Below are 16727 nucleotides of genomic sequence, written 5' to 3' on the forward strand. Positions count from 1 at the left end.
CAACTTATGAGACAACCTTCAGCATTCCCTGAAGCATGGGCGTAGCCAGGGTTTTTGTTAGGGGTCGCAGGACTTTTCTTGGTCAGTTAGTTAAGTATTTCTATTGCTTTATTTGATCGGGGGGGGGGGGCTACTGTTTAGGGAAGCTTTTAATGTTTAACAGACCACTGTATTTTAATATTTTGTTGGAAGCCGCCCAGAGTGGCTGGGGAAACCCAGCTAGATGGGCAGGGTATAAATAAATAAATTATTATTATTATTATTATTATTATTATTATTATTATTATTATTATTATTATTATTATTATTATTCCTGCCCCCCTGGCTACACCCATGCCATGAAGGCAGTTCAGGGACAAGGCCAGGGGGTCAAAGCTTCAGGATCAGGAGTTCTGATCTTAAGACTGCACAGGAGCATGAAGTTGTATCAACAATTGGCCCTGCTTACCTGCCACACTTTTAAGCAGGCAGGAAAGTACAGCTACTCATGAGAACTGCCTGTCCCACCAAGAGCTCCTGGATTGATGCCGGGCACTCCTTCTAGGGACCTGGGTCTGCACCAGCCTCTTGAGGTGCTGCTGTTGCGTCAGAGACAATGCATGACTTTCCTTCTCCCTTGATTGCTCAGTCTGTGCTGTGGGGCTCCCTCCTTCCTTGGGCATTGAAAGGGCTTCCCTGGCATTGGATGGTTCTGCCTTCTCCCCCTGCACTAAGGAAGAGAGGACTGGTCAACATGATTCTTGCTCTGCCCACCCATTCCTTCTTCCCCTCCACCCTTAGTTTTGCATCCAAGCAGGCAGTTGTGAACATTTTTTTTCTATTATTCTTCCATTTTCAAAACTCTAAACCACAAATATCAAGAGTGCTTGTCTGGACTTTGATAGGTCTCAATCTATCTTCATTGTGATGGTTTCTTTGACCTTTAACGTATTTAATGTTTAATCTACATTGATAGTGCAAGATTCTTTCTATGGATTAATAATGGATATGGCAGCACTATGGATATGGAATGCAATAAAGGGCAATAAAGGCCAGGAAAATATAGAAGTATGTAGCTAATGCTCTCTCACTATTGAAAGCCTCTCAAGGAAAATCAAGGTAAAAGTCATGACACATGAAGATTTATATAAACAAAGTTCTTCTTATTATGATGTTCCATGTGAGGTTCCCCTAGAAACACAGCAGAAGGACAGCAAAAATCTCATTGATTAACAGAAATGTTTATTTGTTACCTCCATTCTTGGCTGAACAGAGTTTGGGGGCTCAAGGGAATTCATAACTGCTGAAGTTAGGGAATGTTCTGTGGGAAGACCATCCTAATAAATGCACCACTGTGTTGAATGAAGAAACCAGGATACAGAGTTTTGTACATGAAACAGAATAGCAAACTTAATTCCTAAGTCAGAGAAACCATAACCCAAATTCTACATTCATTTTCACAGTAGTACCTGTTTCAGAGGAGCTAGTATGGTAGATGCAATTTTAGACTAACCTTGAGGAAAATTAGCATCCTGCATTTATCTTGCCAGTGCAAAGTCAACAATGTCTCTTTTAAAATTACCATATACATGCATTTCCCAATAAGCCTCATGTTTTGGTTTTATATTGTTACCATTCGCATCAAATATATAATAGATATATAGCTATTGTGGTTAATAGTTTCTCTCTATCCTGCATGCTAAGGGAACATGTGGAGTACTGTGTCCTACCGTGGACACCACACTTTAAGAAGGATACTGATCAGCTGGAGTATATCCAGAGGATAATGACCAGAATGGTGAAAAGCTCTGGAAATCAAGTCCTATGATGAGTGGTTGGAAGAGCTGAGTAAGGCCTAATCTACACTGATGAGTTATAACGTTAAAAATGTGTTATAGAAATGTGACACCAGAGGGCGCTGTAAAGCAGCGATCTGTTGCCAATGGGAAATTCCATTGGGAGCTATATTTTTATAGTGTTTTTGAGATGAGCATAGATTCAGCCTATGTTTAGCTTGGTAAAGAGAAGGGTTGTTGTTATTGTGGGAGGAAGAGATTTTCAAATATCCAAAGGGCTATACTGCAGAAAATATAGCAAACCTGTATGGTGTTGTTTCAGAGGACAAGACAAGTCAGTAGCTGGAAATCGCAATGAATATTTCATTTGCATGTCAAGACCCTCAAGCCAGCCCAATCGCAATGAATATTTCATTTAACATTAGGATAAACCTTCCAACAGTATCAGTGAAAAAGACTATCAGTGTGGAGGTGGGGCGTGAACTGGAGATACTTAAGCAGAGGTTAGACAGCCATCAGTCATGCAGATCCTGCACTGAACAGGGAGCTGAATTAGTGACACCCAAGGCCCTTTCTAACTATGATTCTATGAGGGAAATATTGTAAAGGCATTAAAGACTGTGATCCACATCCAAAAACAAGGCAACTGTTTGCAGGCGTTCTAATCATCCATGGACATGGTCAGACAGGACTACAATTATTGCTAGAGGGCAGTATTTAAGTACAAGTGTGCTTGGAAATCTTCTTGAAACCACTGACCCCTGGAAAGAAGCCACTGGCCTCTGGAAAGAAGCTGGCAGGCTGTTCGCTCCTTGGCATGAGGTCCCTCCACATCTCAATTCACCCCAGAGACCTCCTTTTGCAGCTGGAGCAAAGGCTTGCTTTGTTAAGTGAAGTTGACAACTAAAATAGTGCTAAATAGGGTGACTTGGCCTCTAGGTTTCCAGGTTATGTCCCACCCAGGGCCAGCGTTATGATGAAGCATCCTCAGGCGATTGCCACGGGTGGCAAGACCCTGCCATGATCCAGGGATGGCAGATCCTGCTGCCATGCCTGCTGGTTCCCTATGGCTTAAGCAGTCACTGCTGCTGCCTCCAAAATGCTGCCTGGGCCCTGGCTCAGTTTTACTTCGTAAATATTTCCCTTGCTTTTTTCAAAATGGCTCATTGTACCAATGCAGTATAGGGAGCTAAGGACATCAACAGGAGCCCAGCCAAGAGGGCAGCTTTTGCTCCTTTTAGCACAAAATGCAGAGCCACCTGAACTAGCCTTCACAAAACAGGTGCCCTCCAGATGTTTTGGACTACAACTCCCACCAGCTACAGCAAGCCCTAAGGGCAGCTACACCTGAGAAGACTGCACTACTCTTCCGCCCTTTGAATAAACAAAAATAAAGCCAAACCTTCTCCAGTTTGAATAATAGCAAAACCACAAAGGGAGGAAAGTATGGCATTGGTTCTATGACAACAATGTGTGGATGCCCCATAAAAACTGAATGAACCAAGAGTGGCAACCCCACACTAAACACACAGAGAATAAACATCCTCTCCTTGCTCTTTCCAGCAGCTGTTTACCAAACACAACCCTACAACTACTGGATAGGGCTCTTCTCCACCCGCAAATTGTCCATTCACGAAACTACCCACAACTATTAACAGAATATAAGCATCCTTTCATCAACTCAAAACTCTAATCAGATGGCACATTCCTGAAAAGCCAGAGTGATATACTAATTCATGCTACTCGTGCAGCAAACTCAAAAGCAATATAATTTGGATCCAGTCCAACAGAAAGCACAAATTGAAACCCTGTCTGCAAGAAGATTTTACTTTGTTACAGGCTGGCCAGCAGAAGCTGTTATATCAAAGTGTTGTTTTCTTCTGCCTTCCCCAGCCCCTTTTCTTTCTGTATTAGTTTGCATGTCATAAGAACGTAAAGAAGAGCCAGCTGGATCAGGCCAGTGGCCCATCTAGTACAGCATCCTGTTCCCACAGAGGCTGATCAGATGCCTGTGGGAAATCAGCAAGCAGGATGTGAACATAAGAGCAATCTCCCCAACTGTGCTTTCCAACACTGCAGCCTCCAGCTGTGGAGGCGAGCATAGCCATCATAGCTAGTTGCCATCGATAGCCATGTCATTATTTTAAATTTTGTATACATCATCCTTTGAGTGCATTGGCAGAAAAGCTGTGTACACAAATGCAGTCAATAAATTAAGAAGCCTCCAGACAAACTATTGAATATTTTTTTCTCCGTAACATTAAGCATGAAAACTCCCCCACAGTTGGGAGTATGTATTTCAAACAGCAGGGAGACAATCCTCAAATCACTTACTGCAAAGTAATTCCATTTGCTTCAGTAAGACTAGTACAGGTAGTGTGACGGCTATGGTTTTAGGCTGCAGCACTATATACACTTACTTAGGAGTAAATCTCATTGAACTTAATAGGGCTTACTTCTAAGCAGACGTGTACAGGATTGCACTATCAAGTATATTTAATAACTATGCAGGCCAACAACCTGTGTAAAGAAATTCTAAAACTTAAGAGATGCTCAATCAGTGAAAAAAGAAGAAAGGAAAGAGAACAATCTTTCATGACCGTTAGGTTTTGATGTGAAGTTTATACATATTCATGATACTTAAAAGCTGTAATCTCTGAAGTTATGCTGGGGAATATGTAGCCTAATATATTCTTCCTATTACCCAAAGGGGCAAAGATGAATTAGTTGACTGGATACTTTTTAATCAAATAATGACCTGATCCTATGATGAATAGGAACAGCTTTTAGGAGACTACCAACTATATTTACAAGTTCCAGTTAAGAATTAAAGTAATTCTAATCAACTTTGCATTGCTGTTTTTAACTAACACTGCAGATGTGAAAGCCAACTGGTCACTCATTGAATGCAAACACAAAGCAATCTATCTGGCCTCTGGTGGCCCTTCAAAAGAGATGTGGGAAAGATTTTTCCATAATTCAGTTAAGAGGAAAAGAAAACTGTCCTAAAAAGGCAAGAGAAAGACATATTCCATAGGATCTCCCATTTTTGGACAAAAGTGTCCCCTGTCCTGTTTGGACTTCAAAAAAGAGGCCTTTTCCCCTGTACAGTGGTACCTCGGGTTACATACGTTTCAGGTTACAGACGCTTCAGGTTACAGACTCCGCTAACCCAGAAATAGTACCTCGCGTTAAGAACTTTGATTCAGGATGAGAACAGAAATCGTGTTTTGGTGGCGCGGTGGCAGCAGGAGGCCCCATTAGCTAAAGTGGTGCTTCAGGTTAAGAACAGTTTCAGGTTAAGAACGGACCTCCGGAACGAATTAAGTACTTAACCCAAGGTACCACTGTATTCGAGTTTGACTGGCCCCATCAAGATCAATCCTGGTTTAAGGACCGACCTATGACACATATCAAATCCAGGTGGTTCCTCCAGGATGCTGTTTGGGGTGGCATCTGTGGCCCATCAAGCCCCACCAGGGTATTCAGACACACACAATGCTTCCCCAGACCTCTTTGCTGGGGGTACGCTATTTCTTTGGATGAGGAAGAGGGATAGGGATCCATCCCATGGCAAGAGGAGGAGCCAGTGTCATCCAGTGGCCATGTGGGCAGCAGAAGCTCCCCCCTGTCTCACCCATGTTCTTGCTGGGCCACAACCTCTGTTCCAACAGAAGCTGGTAAGCAGTCTTTACATCAGCATCATTCCCCTTCCCAATTTTGGATGCAAATTAAAAGGAACTCCTCTCATTCAGAAAGGAAGGGTGGAGCCTGAGAAATGTAAAAGACATTAATCTAGCCCCACACGTTGTTGCAGCCCTTTGTTGCCATGCACTTATATAGTCATGAGCAGCTAGGGGGTAGGAGTGCCTTGCGGAGCAGGCCTCCCCACAGTGATGTCCCTGCTGCTAATTGCAATGGGGCAGGGCAACAGCAAGGTCAAAGTCAGAACTAGGACACTCACATTCCATGTCACCAAATAACTGCAAATGTGTTCACAAACGTGAACACTGACTATATGGAGCTCCACTCATGCAGAAGCCTTTGGGCCAATGCCATATCACTAGCGTTACATTTGAAACAAGCCTTAGTTCACAAACCATTACCTCTCAAATGTATTTCGTAAGGTTTTCATGAAGACCAATGTATCCACAACACAGGGAAACGGAAGAAAAAGGGGTGGAGGGAGAGAGAGAAAGAAAACAACCAGTTTTGCACATTAGTATTAATCATTTGCCAGAGGCAAATCTTTTATTTCACTTTCTTTCTTTTTCTCTTTTTTGGAAATGTACGAGTGCTCTTTCTGTCCATTAAAAAGGGAATTCAGACAGAGATGGCCTCATGGGAAAGTGGAGATTGGCTATTACACTGAAGTGAGAGATTGCTTTTCATATACAATTATTGGAAGTGCCACTTGTCCCTAGCTAAATTAAACAGTTGTAGAGGCAGACCATATCACTTCAACCAAAATCAGTACATTTCTCCTCTCTGTACTGAATGATCTTTTGCGAATATAGAAGTGTGTAAAGCAAAATATACTATGTTTTCTATGGTTAAATAAATTACTATGGGGGGGGGGGAATCCAACAATTTTAATTAAGAAGGGCTGGATTTAAAACCAATATAGATATTTATATGTCTGCATACCCCAAGAATATTTTAAAATACTACTCTATCAGAACTACAAATGCCATTACCCTGGGGTGGGTACAAAAATGAGATTCTTGGCTTTTATAGCTTTATACTGTCATGATTAAAATGCATTTTGTAATTTTTTTAGTATGATTTTAGTAAGTTGGCAACAGTAATAAGCAGAAGCACTAGGGTCAAATTGTGTATTTGACAACCTTGTAAGCTACTGCTTGTTAGATGCATTTATGCCTATAATATATTCATATTCATATATCATGCTTTTAAAAACATGTATCAAACATATTTATACTACTCTATTTTATCCTTTCATTTTTAAAACCCAGTTGGATTGACAAATCTTTGTACAAGCAGGTCAGCCTTGAAACCAAGCCAAAATGTGTATGTGTGTATGTGAGCGAATGTTTTTTTGCTTGCAGAGGGCTAAGAAGGAAATAAGCAGATGAACAAACAGGTAAGCCAGACATTTTCTGCTTTGCTTTACTATACTACCAACCTATGGGCCTATGGAAATGGAGTATGTTCCCATGCATTTTTCAGCCCCGTGGCATTCTAGATCAGGCTTCCTCAACCTCAGCCCTCCAGATGTCTTTGGCCTATAACTCCCATGATCCCTAGCTAGCAGGACCAGTGATCAGGGATGATGGGAATTGTAGTCTCAAAACATCTGGAGAGCCGAGGTTGAGGAAGCTTGTTCTAGATCCTGTGACAAATGAAAGTGCTTAACCATCCCAAGTGTATATAAAGGCAGTTCTGCATCAGTGCCAATTGAGAGAAGGCAATTTGGGTGGAGAAGCCTCCTTGAAGCAGGCAGGGCCCACCCCTTCTCACAAGAGGCATTCATCACCCCTCTCTGGCTCAGGCAGGTGTCCCCTCCCTGCTAGTTTTTATCAGCCAAGAGGGGCAAGAGCCTAGAGTGCAAGTGGTCACCCTGACTGATCCACACACCTTTGCCATATTTTTGAACCTTACTAACATAGCAGGTTTGGACAGTGCTCTGGACATCTCTCAGGATTCATCTGCTGTAACAGTGGAGTCAAGGTCCCAGCAGATGCAAGCAATTTTATCCTCAAAATGCTTTGCAAACAAGTCACACGAGCTACCGTCAGTTCTGTCACCTCCTTCAGGCCAGACTGTAAAAGGCCCTGCATTACCCAATAACAGCTCTGCTGGACGGCACAATGAGGATACAATGGTGGCTGCAAAGTATGCCTTCTTTGCTGCCTTCATTGCCACTAGGTTGGCTCACTAATGAGCCCTCACTAGTGTTTGATTGCATTTGACTGGAGTTTTCATCCTTTCACATTCGAGCTTTCTCCTAGCTTGTTTCCTTGCCCTAGATTCTGGAGTATGTCAGGGAGCTAAATGGGCTCCACAAAGCAGAAGAGGGCATTCAGGAGTGATTGTGTCAACTGCCCAAGCCATTTGGATGTTCCAGAAGTCAGCCAGAGCTTTGACAGGAGCACCCGTCATATCGGCTGAAAAATCCCTACAGGATCCTTAGGCCCCTGGGTCCTGTGTGTGTGTGTGTGTGTGTGTGTGTGAGAGAGAGAGAGAGAGAGAGAGAGAGAGAGAGAGTGTGTATACCCCATTTTTTGTGTGTATGAAATTAGGGTTAGTATGCTAAGTAGAATTATTCATTCATTCCAATTTCTATTCACCACTTTCTAGGGCTTTTCTCTTCAAAAGGAAAAGTCCCAACAGTGTAATATTGATTTTAGGAAATAAAGCTTTGAACTTGCATTCTCCTTTTGCAAAGAAAGATCCCTAGGCTGTGTGCCAAGATTAATCTTGGCATACACAGCAAGGCGGTTGTTTAAAGTTCACAATCCAGTTCCACCTCAAACAAGATTCTGTGACAATACCATGCTGAGCACAATGATGACTGGACGTCGAGTAGCACTATAGTAATGTTACATTTTGGAGGGAAACTAGAATGGTTGTCATAGAACTTTCATTTTTAAAAGCTAAGGAGAATCTCCAAGGATAACATGTGCACCAATGCTTTCTCATATGTGACACACTGAGCTAAAACAACAGGTATTTTCTGAAATTGTTCTGGGGTGTTTCTTCCAGAAGTACTAATTTACAAAACTGCTGACCATAGCCAGAGCTGCCTTATTTTTTATTTCTGCTCTGTGGTTCTGCTTGTCCTTCATGCCAACTTGACATCAGTTTCAATTGTCAAGGTAATTCATACTTCTATACTACAAAAGGAAAAACTGTTTTGGTAACATAAATGATGTTTTATGGCCTCAGAACTTTACACAGACTTGTAATATTCATTACAGTTAGTCCACAAACATCTTACTCAGGATTAGCCATATTGGTTATGTAGCCCTACACTTCGGTAACCAGTTTTTGGATTGTAGCCTAGATCAATATTTTCAGACTCCCAACATGGAGCACAAAACCTTCTAATATTGATGACCTGTCCTAATCACATTTGGAAATTTTCATAGAACCACGTTGTTGGAGGTCTAACTGGGCCAAGACTCTTGTTTCTCACACTAAAATCTGATTTTGCACACAGAATAGACTAAGCAGGTTTCCTAGCCCTAAATTTCCTGCCCTCGCTTTTACACAGATTCAACTTCACTTACTGACAGAAACATCTGGATGTGACATGAAGACTACATGCTCCCTTTCAATATGGCTCCGGTAATGTTTATGTGTCATACACAATGGAACTGCTAGAAACGTTTTATAATAAACAGGAATAAAGGGGAGGGGTTAACCAGGCCTTAAAAGCAATGCATTTGTAATGGCTACAGAACTATTGCAAACTTTATACACAGCAATATGGATATGATCTGGCTCTGCAAATGTCAATGGAAAAGCGTCCTCACTGGGAGCTGGGACATTTGTAATGCAGCATGCAGCTCTCAAAATAAGACAGCATCAGTTGAAAAATGTCTAGCCATTATTTGTTGCAAAGCAGATTCATTGCAAATAAAGTATTTATCTATATAATATGTTACTCATCTATTGACTAGCCTAGAAGCATTCAATTAATTTTCTCATTCATATTCCAGCCTTCCCATAATATGTAGCATCGCAGCTTCTACATCAAGAGTTTTTCCATTTCTTTTCATTTTATTGGCTTTTCTTGCCTTTCCTGTGTACAGTTGGAGACATCAGGGAGAAGGGTTATCTGCTTCCTCCAGTTACCGTGGAAACGTTGCATAGAATCAGACAGCACTAGCTCCTAAGAATTTTTTAAAAAATATTTGTCTAGTATAGATTACATAAAATAAAAAAATGGATTGAAACGATATAAAATATGCTTCCATGCTTCTAGAATTCATTATGTGATCTTAATTCAGTTTAAAAGGATGATAAACCATTTTTACAAGGGCTCACTTTTCACAGTAAAATTACTATTCTAGGAAAGGTAAAAAAGGATCATAAGGGAACATATTAAACATTTATAAGCATTATAAACAAATTATTGTAATATTGGACTCAGTATTCCAACTTAAGCACAGGACTTTATAAATCTAAAAAAGTTTCACAATATGGACATATTGCATGGAGCTATTGTTCTGAGCCCTAAATACCCAGGGTTGTTGTTTTTTACCCTCAAAATCATGGAAACTACAGAGCTGTGAACGTTTATAATTTATACTGTAAACTAGGGAAGGCTAAGAAAGTCAACTTTTGCAAATTTCTCTCAGAAATGGCCTAATCCACACATCTTGGATTGGAACTTAGCTGTCTACCAGATTTTGCACTTCTGTGAACTTCTGTGATGCAGGTCTTCACCATTAAATACATATCTTGAAAGTACTCTCTATACTTGTCATTTTAATGTAGAAATGGAATGGAATATGAATATGGGTAAAACAAAATGTGAAAGTGCTATAGAATCAAAATAGACAAATTCACCTTACTGTAAGCTGGCAAGCATGGCTTCACATCATTTCAAAAGCAATTTTAACAGTGCAGTTCCATGTACAATATGTTCACTTGGATGTAAGCCTGATAGTATTCAGAGGGGCTTGCCCCCAAGTGAGTGTGCACACAACTGAGGCTAAAGCAGCAGCAACAGCAGTATCAACAACAACAACTCAATTGGTGCAATCAAGCCTATTTGCAAAGTTTTCCCAAAACCCGATCTAGTAAAATCATACTAATTGGTACCATCCCCATCAAAGTGAAAGGGAATTTTTTTCCTTCCCCTTTGATCTCAACAATAGAAGGCCTTCTCTTGCATCTAAAAGATTCCCTTAGAGGGAACAACATGGAGTCCACTTTCCATGTGTTCCTCCTGCATCATTTGATTTTTAACATTGTCATAATTTATTGTCTTCCCAAGAGGCAAAACTGTTCCAGTTCTAGTGATGGTGCACAATGTTTTCTTTTTTATTGATATGCATTCACAGAACTGTTGCTTCAGCTTTTCTGATTTCTTTCTAGGACCTACTCAAGCAGCACCAGCAGCTCAGCAAGTGCCCAGATCTGCTAATGAAAAAAATAATCAAGGGTATTACATTTTGTGCCATGAGATGTTGAAGGACTTCAGGCATTACAGGGAGGTTGGGCAGGATTTTCTTGCCCACACTAGGTTCAAATTAAAGAACTATACATGAGTCACCATCATAGCAAAACTATTGTTTCATCTTACTACAGTGGTGCCCCGCAAGACGAACGCCTCGGAAGACGAAGCTTGCCCCGCAATCTCCGGGGACAGAGGGGAAGGCGCGCACGCCTTCCCCTCTGTCCCCGGACCTGTTTTAAAGCAAGGGAAGGGGCAGCGGGGAGAATCGCTTCTCTCCTTGATGACAAATATACCAGTATTCATTCATTTTATTTCTTTGAAGACCAGAATCATATTTACCCCCTATAAGTTACCGTATTTTTCGCTCTATAGGACGCACTTTTCCCCCTTCAAAAATGAAGGGGAAATGTGTGTGCGTCCTATGGAGCGAAGACGCCATAGCCCCGCGACCCTCTCCCGGCTGGAGAGGTGACGCGCGGCTATGGCAGGAACCTCTACAGCCCCGTGTCACCTCTCCAGCCGGGAGAGCACGCGCGCAGGGCTAAAGCAGCCCCCCGCGACCCTCTCCCGGCTGGAGAGGTGACGCGCGGCTATTGAGGCTCCTGCCATAGCCACGCGTCACCTCTCCAGCCGGGAGAGCAAACGTGGGCCTAAAGCAGCCCCCCGCGACCCTCTCCCGGCTGGAGAGGTGACGTTCAGCTATGGCAGGAGCCTCTACAGCCCCGTGTACCTCTGCAGCCGGGAGAGCGCGGGCGGGGCTAAAGAAGCCATAGCCCCGCAACCCTCTCCCTACCGGAGAGGTGACGCGCGGCTATGGCAGGAGCCTTTCCGCTGCTCCCTGACCTGCTCTTTGGGGCTGGTGGTGGGCTTCCCCCCGCCAGCCCCAAAGAGCAGGTCGAAAGGAACCTGAAGCCTGGAGAGTGAGAGGGGTCAGTGCACACCGACCCCTCTCGCTCTCCAGGCTTCCAAGGTAGCCGCCTGAACACACCTTAAACGGCACCTTGTTTTAGAGCGGGAAAACAATAGGGGGAAAGTTCTCCCTCTCTCTGTGCAGCGCCTCCTGCCGCTTCACTGAAGGGGTGCTGGGCAGAGAGGGGGAGAATTCTTTTTTCTTGTTCTCCCCCCTCTAAAACAAAGTGCGTCCTATTGTCCGGTGCGTCCTATGGTGCGAAAAATACGGTACTTCTTTCTTGCAGTTTTCTTTCATGGTAAAACAATTCCGTTTTCCACGCCCAGTCATAATTATGTTCTCTCTTCTGCATTTCCTCCTGCCTTTATATTTATTACTTATTACTTATTGAGTACCATTTCAGACTTGTGGTTAGTAAAACAGTGGTAGTTTGCCTCAGCCCGAAGAACTGCAGAAGGTATAAATTATGGCTGGGGTTGTTTCTTGAAGAGTATTTCCCCACTCGACATGGAGGGACATTCAAAAGCAAAAGATATACAGTATGGCATCTTTTGTTCAAAGTGGGGGGGGGGGGAGTTTAAAACCCAATGTGCATGTCTGAGCCTTTGGGTACACTTGTAGCCGAGTAAGATTATTTTCCATAAACACTGTTTTAAAAGTGAGTCTGATTCTGGATCCACATGTCCTTCCACAGTGGGGACATAGGTTTCCAGGCGGGAGTTGGTCACAGTGAGGGTTTGCCAAGTGTGCCTTCCTCTTGGCACATTTCTCCCTTTCGTCCTGAGTTCGAGTGTCTTCAAAATCCATGACACCTTTGGTAAACGCTGTTCTCCAATTGGAGCGCTTACAGGCGACTTGTCGGTGTTTATACTACATTTTTTTTAGATTTGCCTTGAGAGAGTCTTTCAACCTCTTTTGCTGACCACCAGCATCACACTTACCATTTTTAAGTTTAGAATAGAGTATTTGCTTTGGAAGATGATAATCAGGCAACTGCACAACATGACCAGTCCAACAAAGTTTATGTTGAAGAATCATTGCTTCAACACTGGTGATCTTTGCTTCTTCCAGTATACTGGCATTAGTTCGCCTGTCTTCCCAGGTGATGTGTAAAATTTTTCAGAGACACTGCTGATGGAATCTTTCTTGCTTTGAAATTATCTGAGAATGTGTGAATTTTTCCTGTGGACCCTTCCTCTATGCACAATTAATCATAACTCTTGCATGGCCTAGGCCAGCCCTCCCCAACCTGATGCCCACCAGATGCTTTTAACTACAACTCCCATCATCCCTGACGTTGGTCATGACTGATGGGAGTTGTAGTCCAAAACAGCTGGAGAGCACCAGGTTGGGGAAAGCTTATCTTGGCTGATCTAGTGACATAATTCATAGGCTTTAATGAGTCACTGCCAGAGACAACTATCATACAGAGCGAACTAAGTACATTCCAAACAAAAAGGTCAGCCTGAAAATGCCTTGCCTGTTTAAATATAACACATCTGCATAATATAATATGGCATATTGCTCCTCTGCTGTAATGTCTGAATCATCTGGATCTCCTAATATACATTTTCTTAATACGGTAAAAAAGCAATCACCAATCTTCAATCATGTAAATTTCTATGCAAGAAGGATACATGCATACTATAATGTTAATATGACATTTCATAGGTCAATACAACTTTTAAATGTCTTTGTTTGCACAGTGCACCATCTGCCATGCCTGTTAACTGTAGGTTGATTGACATTTCTAACTGGTATTGAAATATATCTCTCAGGCATCCTGAAACTAGGAAATCTTTACTTGTTCATCTTTGTTCTTCTGTAATAAAGGTTGTGATTAAATGGATTAATCAGGATGTAGGCAGGATGTAGCTTGCAGCTCAGTTTAGTAATGGAGGAGCTGGAGTTGGTTAGGTGAATTTTATCAAGAACTGAAGCTTTTATCTAATTATTTTCATAATGTGGGGTGGACCAGAGGGAATGTGTGTGAAATATAAATTTGAGAGCCTTGACTTCAGAAGCATTAATGGCATCATGGAACACAATAATCTGCTGCATCTAGAATAGCAGGTCAAAGCTTCTCACTCCTACATTAGCAGTGAGAATGACAACCCTGACTCTGATACAGGTGTATGAAATCTTTGGTCCTGCAGATGCTGCTGAATTATTATTATTATTATTATTATTATTATTATTATTATTATTATTATTATTAAAACGCCACCCATCTGGCTGGGCTGCCCCAGCCACTCTAGGTTGCTTCCAACAAATATAAAAACATAATAAAATATCAAACATTAATAGTAGCAATTTGATCCAATATAGAAAGTCACAATAATTTTGAAATAAACAACATATCAAATAAAGCAATATTCAATAATCCATTAAAATCTAAGAGTAAAGAGTAAAATTAAACATCAGCAAATAACAATTAAAGCCCCGCTAAGCATGGTCAATGGCCAGGGATGGTGGAAGTTGAAGTTCAGCAACATGCAGAAATCAAAGACTACATAGCACAGGGATGGAGAGGTGTGTGTAACCTGGGGAGAGTCTCAAGGGACAGATAGGAGACCTAGGTGTCAACTTTCTGGATAATAGAACTATAGAATTGTAGAGTTGGAAGGGATCGTGAGTATCTGTTTCTATATTCCAAAGGCAATGACCAGCACTGATAAAAACACCAGACATGTTATCTGTAATTTCCCAAAAAATATGTAAATTTGTCCCACAAAACTAAATACTGAAATTACAGTTGAATTTGGTCTTACTAAAAATTCTGCTTATGTTAGCAGAAACCAGAGCAAATACTCCCAACCTCCTTCAACTCTGGAGCACTGGGAGAAACCCCAAGTACATGTGTCGGGGGAAGAAAAGTAGAGATTGTTCCATCAGGCATGCATAAATGTCTGCATTGATGGAATGCTTTCCTTAGTGCTATGCTGAATTCCAAAGAGTTATCTTTTATCTCAAACAGAAATTCTGCAACCAGATTGTTGCTGTGTCTTTGGGACATCTGTGACAATGTATTATTTGGTCATTATTTTATAAACTGAAAGCAGCAAAAAATAATAATATAGATATAGTCTAGTGTGGGCTCTTGAATTCCACTTCATATGCATATGCTCATCAGAGATTTCAATCCTTAGGTGAATCAGAAAGGCCATCAACTTATAAGAACCATGCTTGTTTCTCAGATCACTGTACTATTTAGGTCAATGCTTAACTCAAGAAACAATACACTTTCAAAGCCAATTCAAATGAATGCAACTGTTTGCATCTAAGTGGAACTAAAAAATGGAAGCCACGTGAAAAGAACTACCATTGATATTTTAAGTACCTCTTTTCCATTTCCATCACAGACTTCCTGCTGGAGCAATCTGTGTGCAAAGCAGAACCTTTGCCTTCATAAGCTCCAATTCTCTGCTTATTGTATTCAACACATATAATTATCTCATAATAAATTCAAAAATTCATAGTCAAAACTCTTCAGTCCTTTCACATGATAAGCACTGAGATGGAGTGAATAGTAGAGAGATGTTATAATTATACTACATATGCAAAGGAGAAATAAAATGTATGATATCAAATGTCCTTCAAAATACAAATACTCATCAGTCAGTTGTTGTGTAATGGCGAGGATATATACTGTACATGTGTAGGTACATAAAAGAACAGAAGTATAATGAAAATATGAACTGTGGAGAGGGAGGAGGATAGTAATCATATAGGCTTTAAAAAGATACAAACCAAATATCCTGCAACAAGCAAACTATTCCTGCAAACATGCACCTATCTTGTAAAAATGGTGCACTGTCCAACCCCAATGCCACTGAGCCTGGGAGATCAGTGGAACAGCTGGAAAGGATATGGCTTGTTGTTCCAACTGCTTCTACCTCTGATATATTCAAATGTAAACAGGAGGTAGGGTAGAGGTCCCCCCCCCCATTTTTAACTCTCCTGTCCCATCACTTAATCATGACCATAGGCAGAAAATCTATGGAAACAGGGGAGCCTCTGAATAATCGTCTTTCCAGCCACCAATGTTTTCTAGACATCTAGACATGTTCAACCCTAGTTGAACCAGTGCCATACTTTTTTTTAAAAAAAAGGCATGTTATTATTGACAAGTAACTTTTGATGAGTTCTTCCCCTTTTATCCATTTCTGTAATACTCCTGAGATCAATGATAAACCAGATCAGAATGGGTGTTAGTTACTCCATCATTAGTATCTTTACCATACCATCCATAAGACACACTATAAATTGCTAAGTGTCACCACTTACTGTATTAGAAAGCAACAGCATTCAGCATATAGCAACCAAGGTTAATTAAGGTGCACCAGAGAGCTATGGAATGATTATCATTACTGAGCACTATTCCTTTTGGCTCTTCAATCTCTATCTACACAATAGATTCAAAGACTATAAAACTTCATTAGTAGTTTAACTAAGCAATCCAGCAAGAATATGAGATGGGTCAAGCTTTTTGCTTAGTAGCACAGCATACTGTACAGTATATGAAGGCTTAATTACAAAGCCCCCCCCCCTTTTTTTTAAGAATACACCACAAAACATCATTAGTAGTCTACAGGGCTTTTCTTAGGCTGGAACTTGGTTCCAGCACCTCTCAGGTGGACATCATTGCCATTATAAGAGAACAAGGTGAGTTCCAGCACCTTGTTTTCTAGAAAAATAACACTGGTAATCTATATGATAAAACAGTGACAGCAGTATGCCTACATTGCAAAAAGCAGCCTTCCCCTTCCAATATTCTGGCTATAACTCCCATCAGTCCCATCCAGAAAATCTATGTTGGTTGGAGCTAATGAGAACTTCTGGAGGGCACCAGGTTGGGGAAGGGTGACATAGATGTTTGTGCAATATATTT

The 16727-nt window shown here is 41.4% G+C and overlaps 1 protein-coding gene and 1 long non-coding RNA gene across 14 annotated transcripts in view; one reads left to right on the forward strand and one right to left on the reverse strand.

The window, feature by feature from the left end:
• The window catches only part of CTNNA3 (catenin alpha 3), a 541298-nt gene that overhangs the window by 221115 nt on the left and 303456 nt on the right, over positions 1–16727 (reverse strand). Inside the window, exon 10 of one of the 12 annotated variants that reach the window (XM_083502495.1) lies at positions 15178–15216. The exons of the other annotated variants lie outside the window; for them this stretch is intronic. Coding sequence (XP_083358621.1) covers positions 15193–15216 — 24 coding nt within the window. The 3' untranslated portion in view covers positions 15178–15192. Of the gene's footprint in view, positions 1–15177; positions 15217–16727 lie in introns of those variants that run through there. 12 annotated transcript variants of the gene reach the window in all.
• LOC310706732 lies at positions 1690–9634 on the forward strand. 2 transcript variants are annotated; one of them, XR_014526125.1, is made up of 4 exons: positions 1690–1859; positions 6857–6879; positions 9013–9086; positions 9554–9634. It is a non-coding gene; the product is annotated as an uncharacterized lncRNA (long non-coding RNA). The 2 variants fall into 2 exon arrangements; XR_014526126.1 differs by lacking the exon at positions 1690–1859 and having other exon boundaries at positions 6838–6879.

The sequence above is a fragment of the Podarcis liolepis genome (assembly GCF_965112155.1).
Source record: "Podarcis liolepis genome assembly, chromosome: 5".
NCBI classification, from domain to species: Eukaryota; Metazoa; Chordata; class Lepidosauria; order Squamata; family Lacertidae; genus Podarcis; species Podarcis liolepis.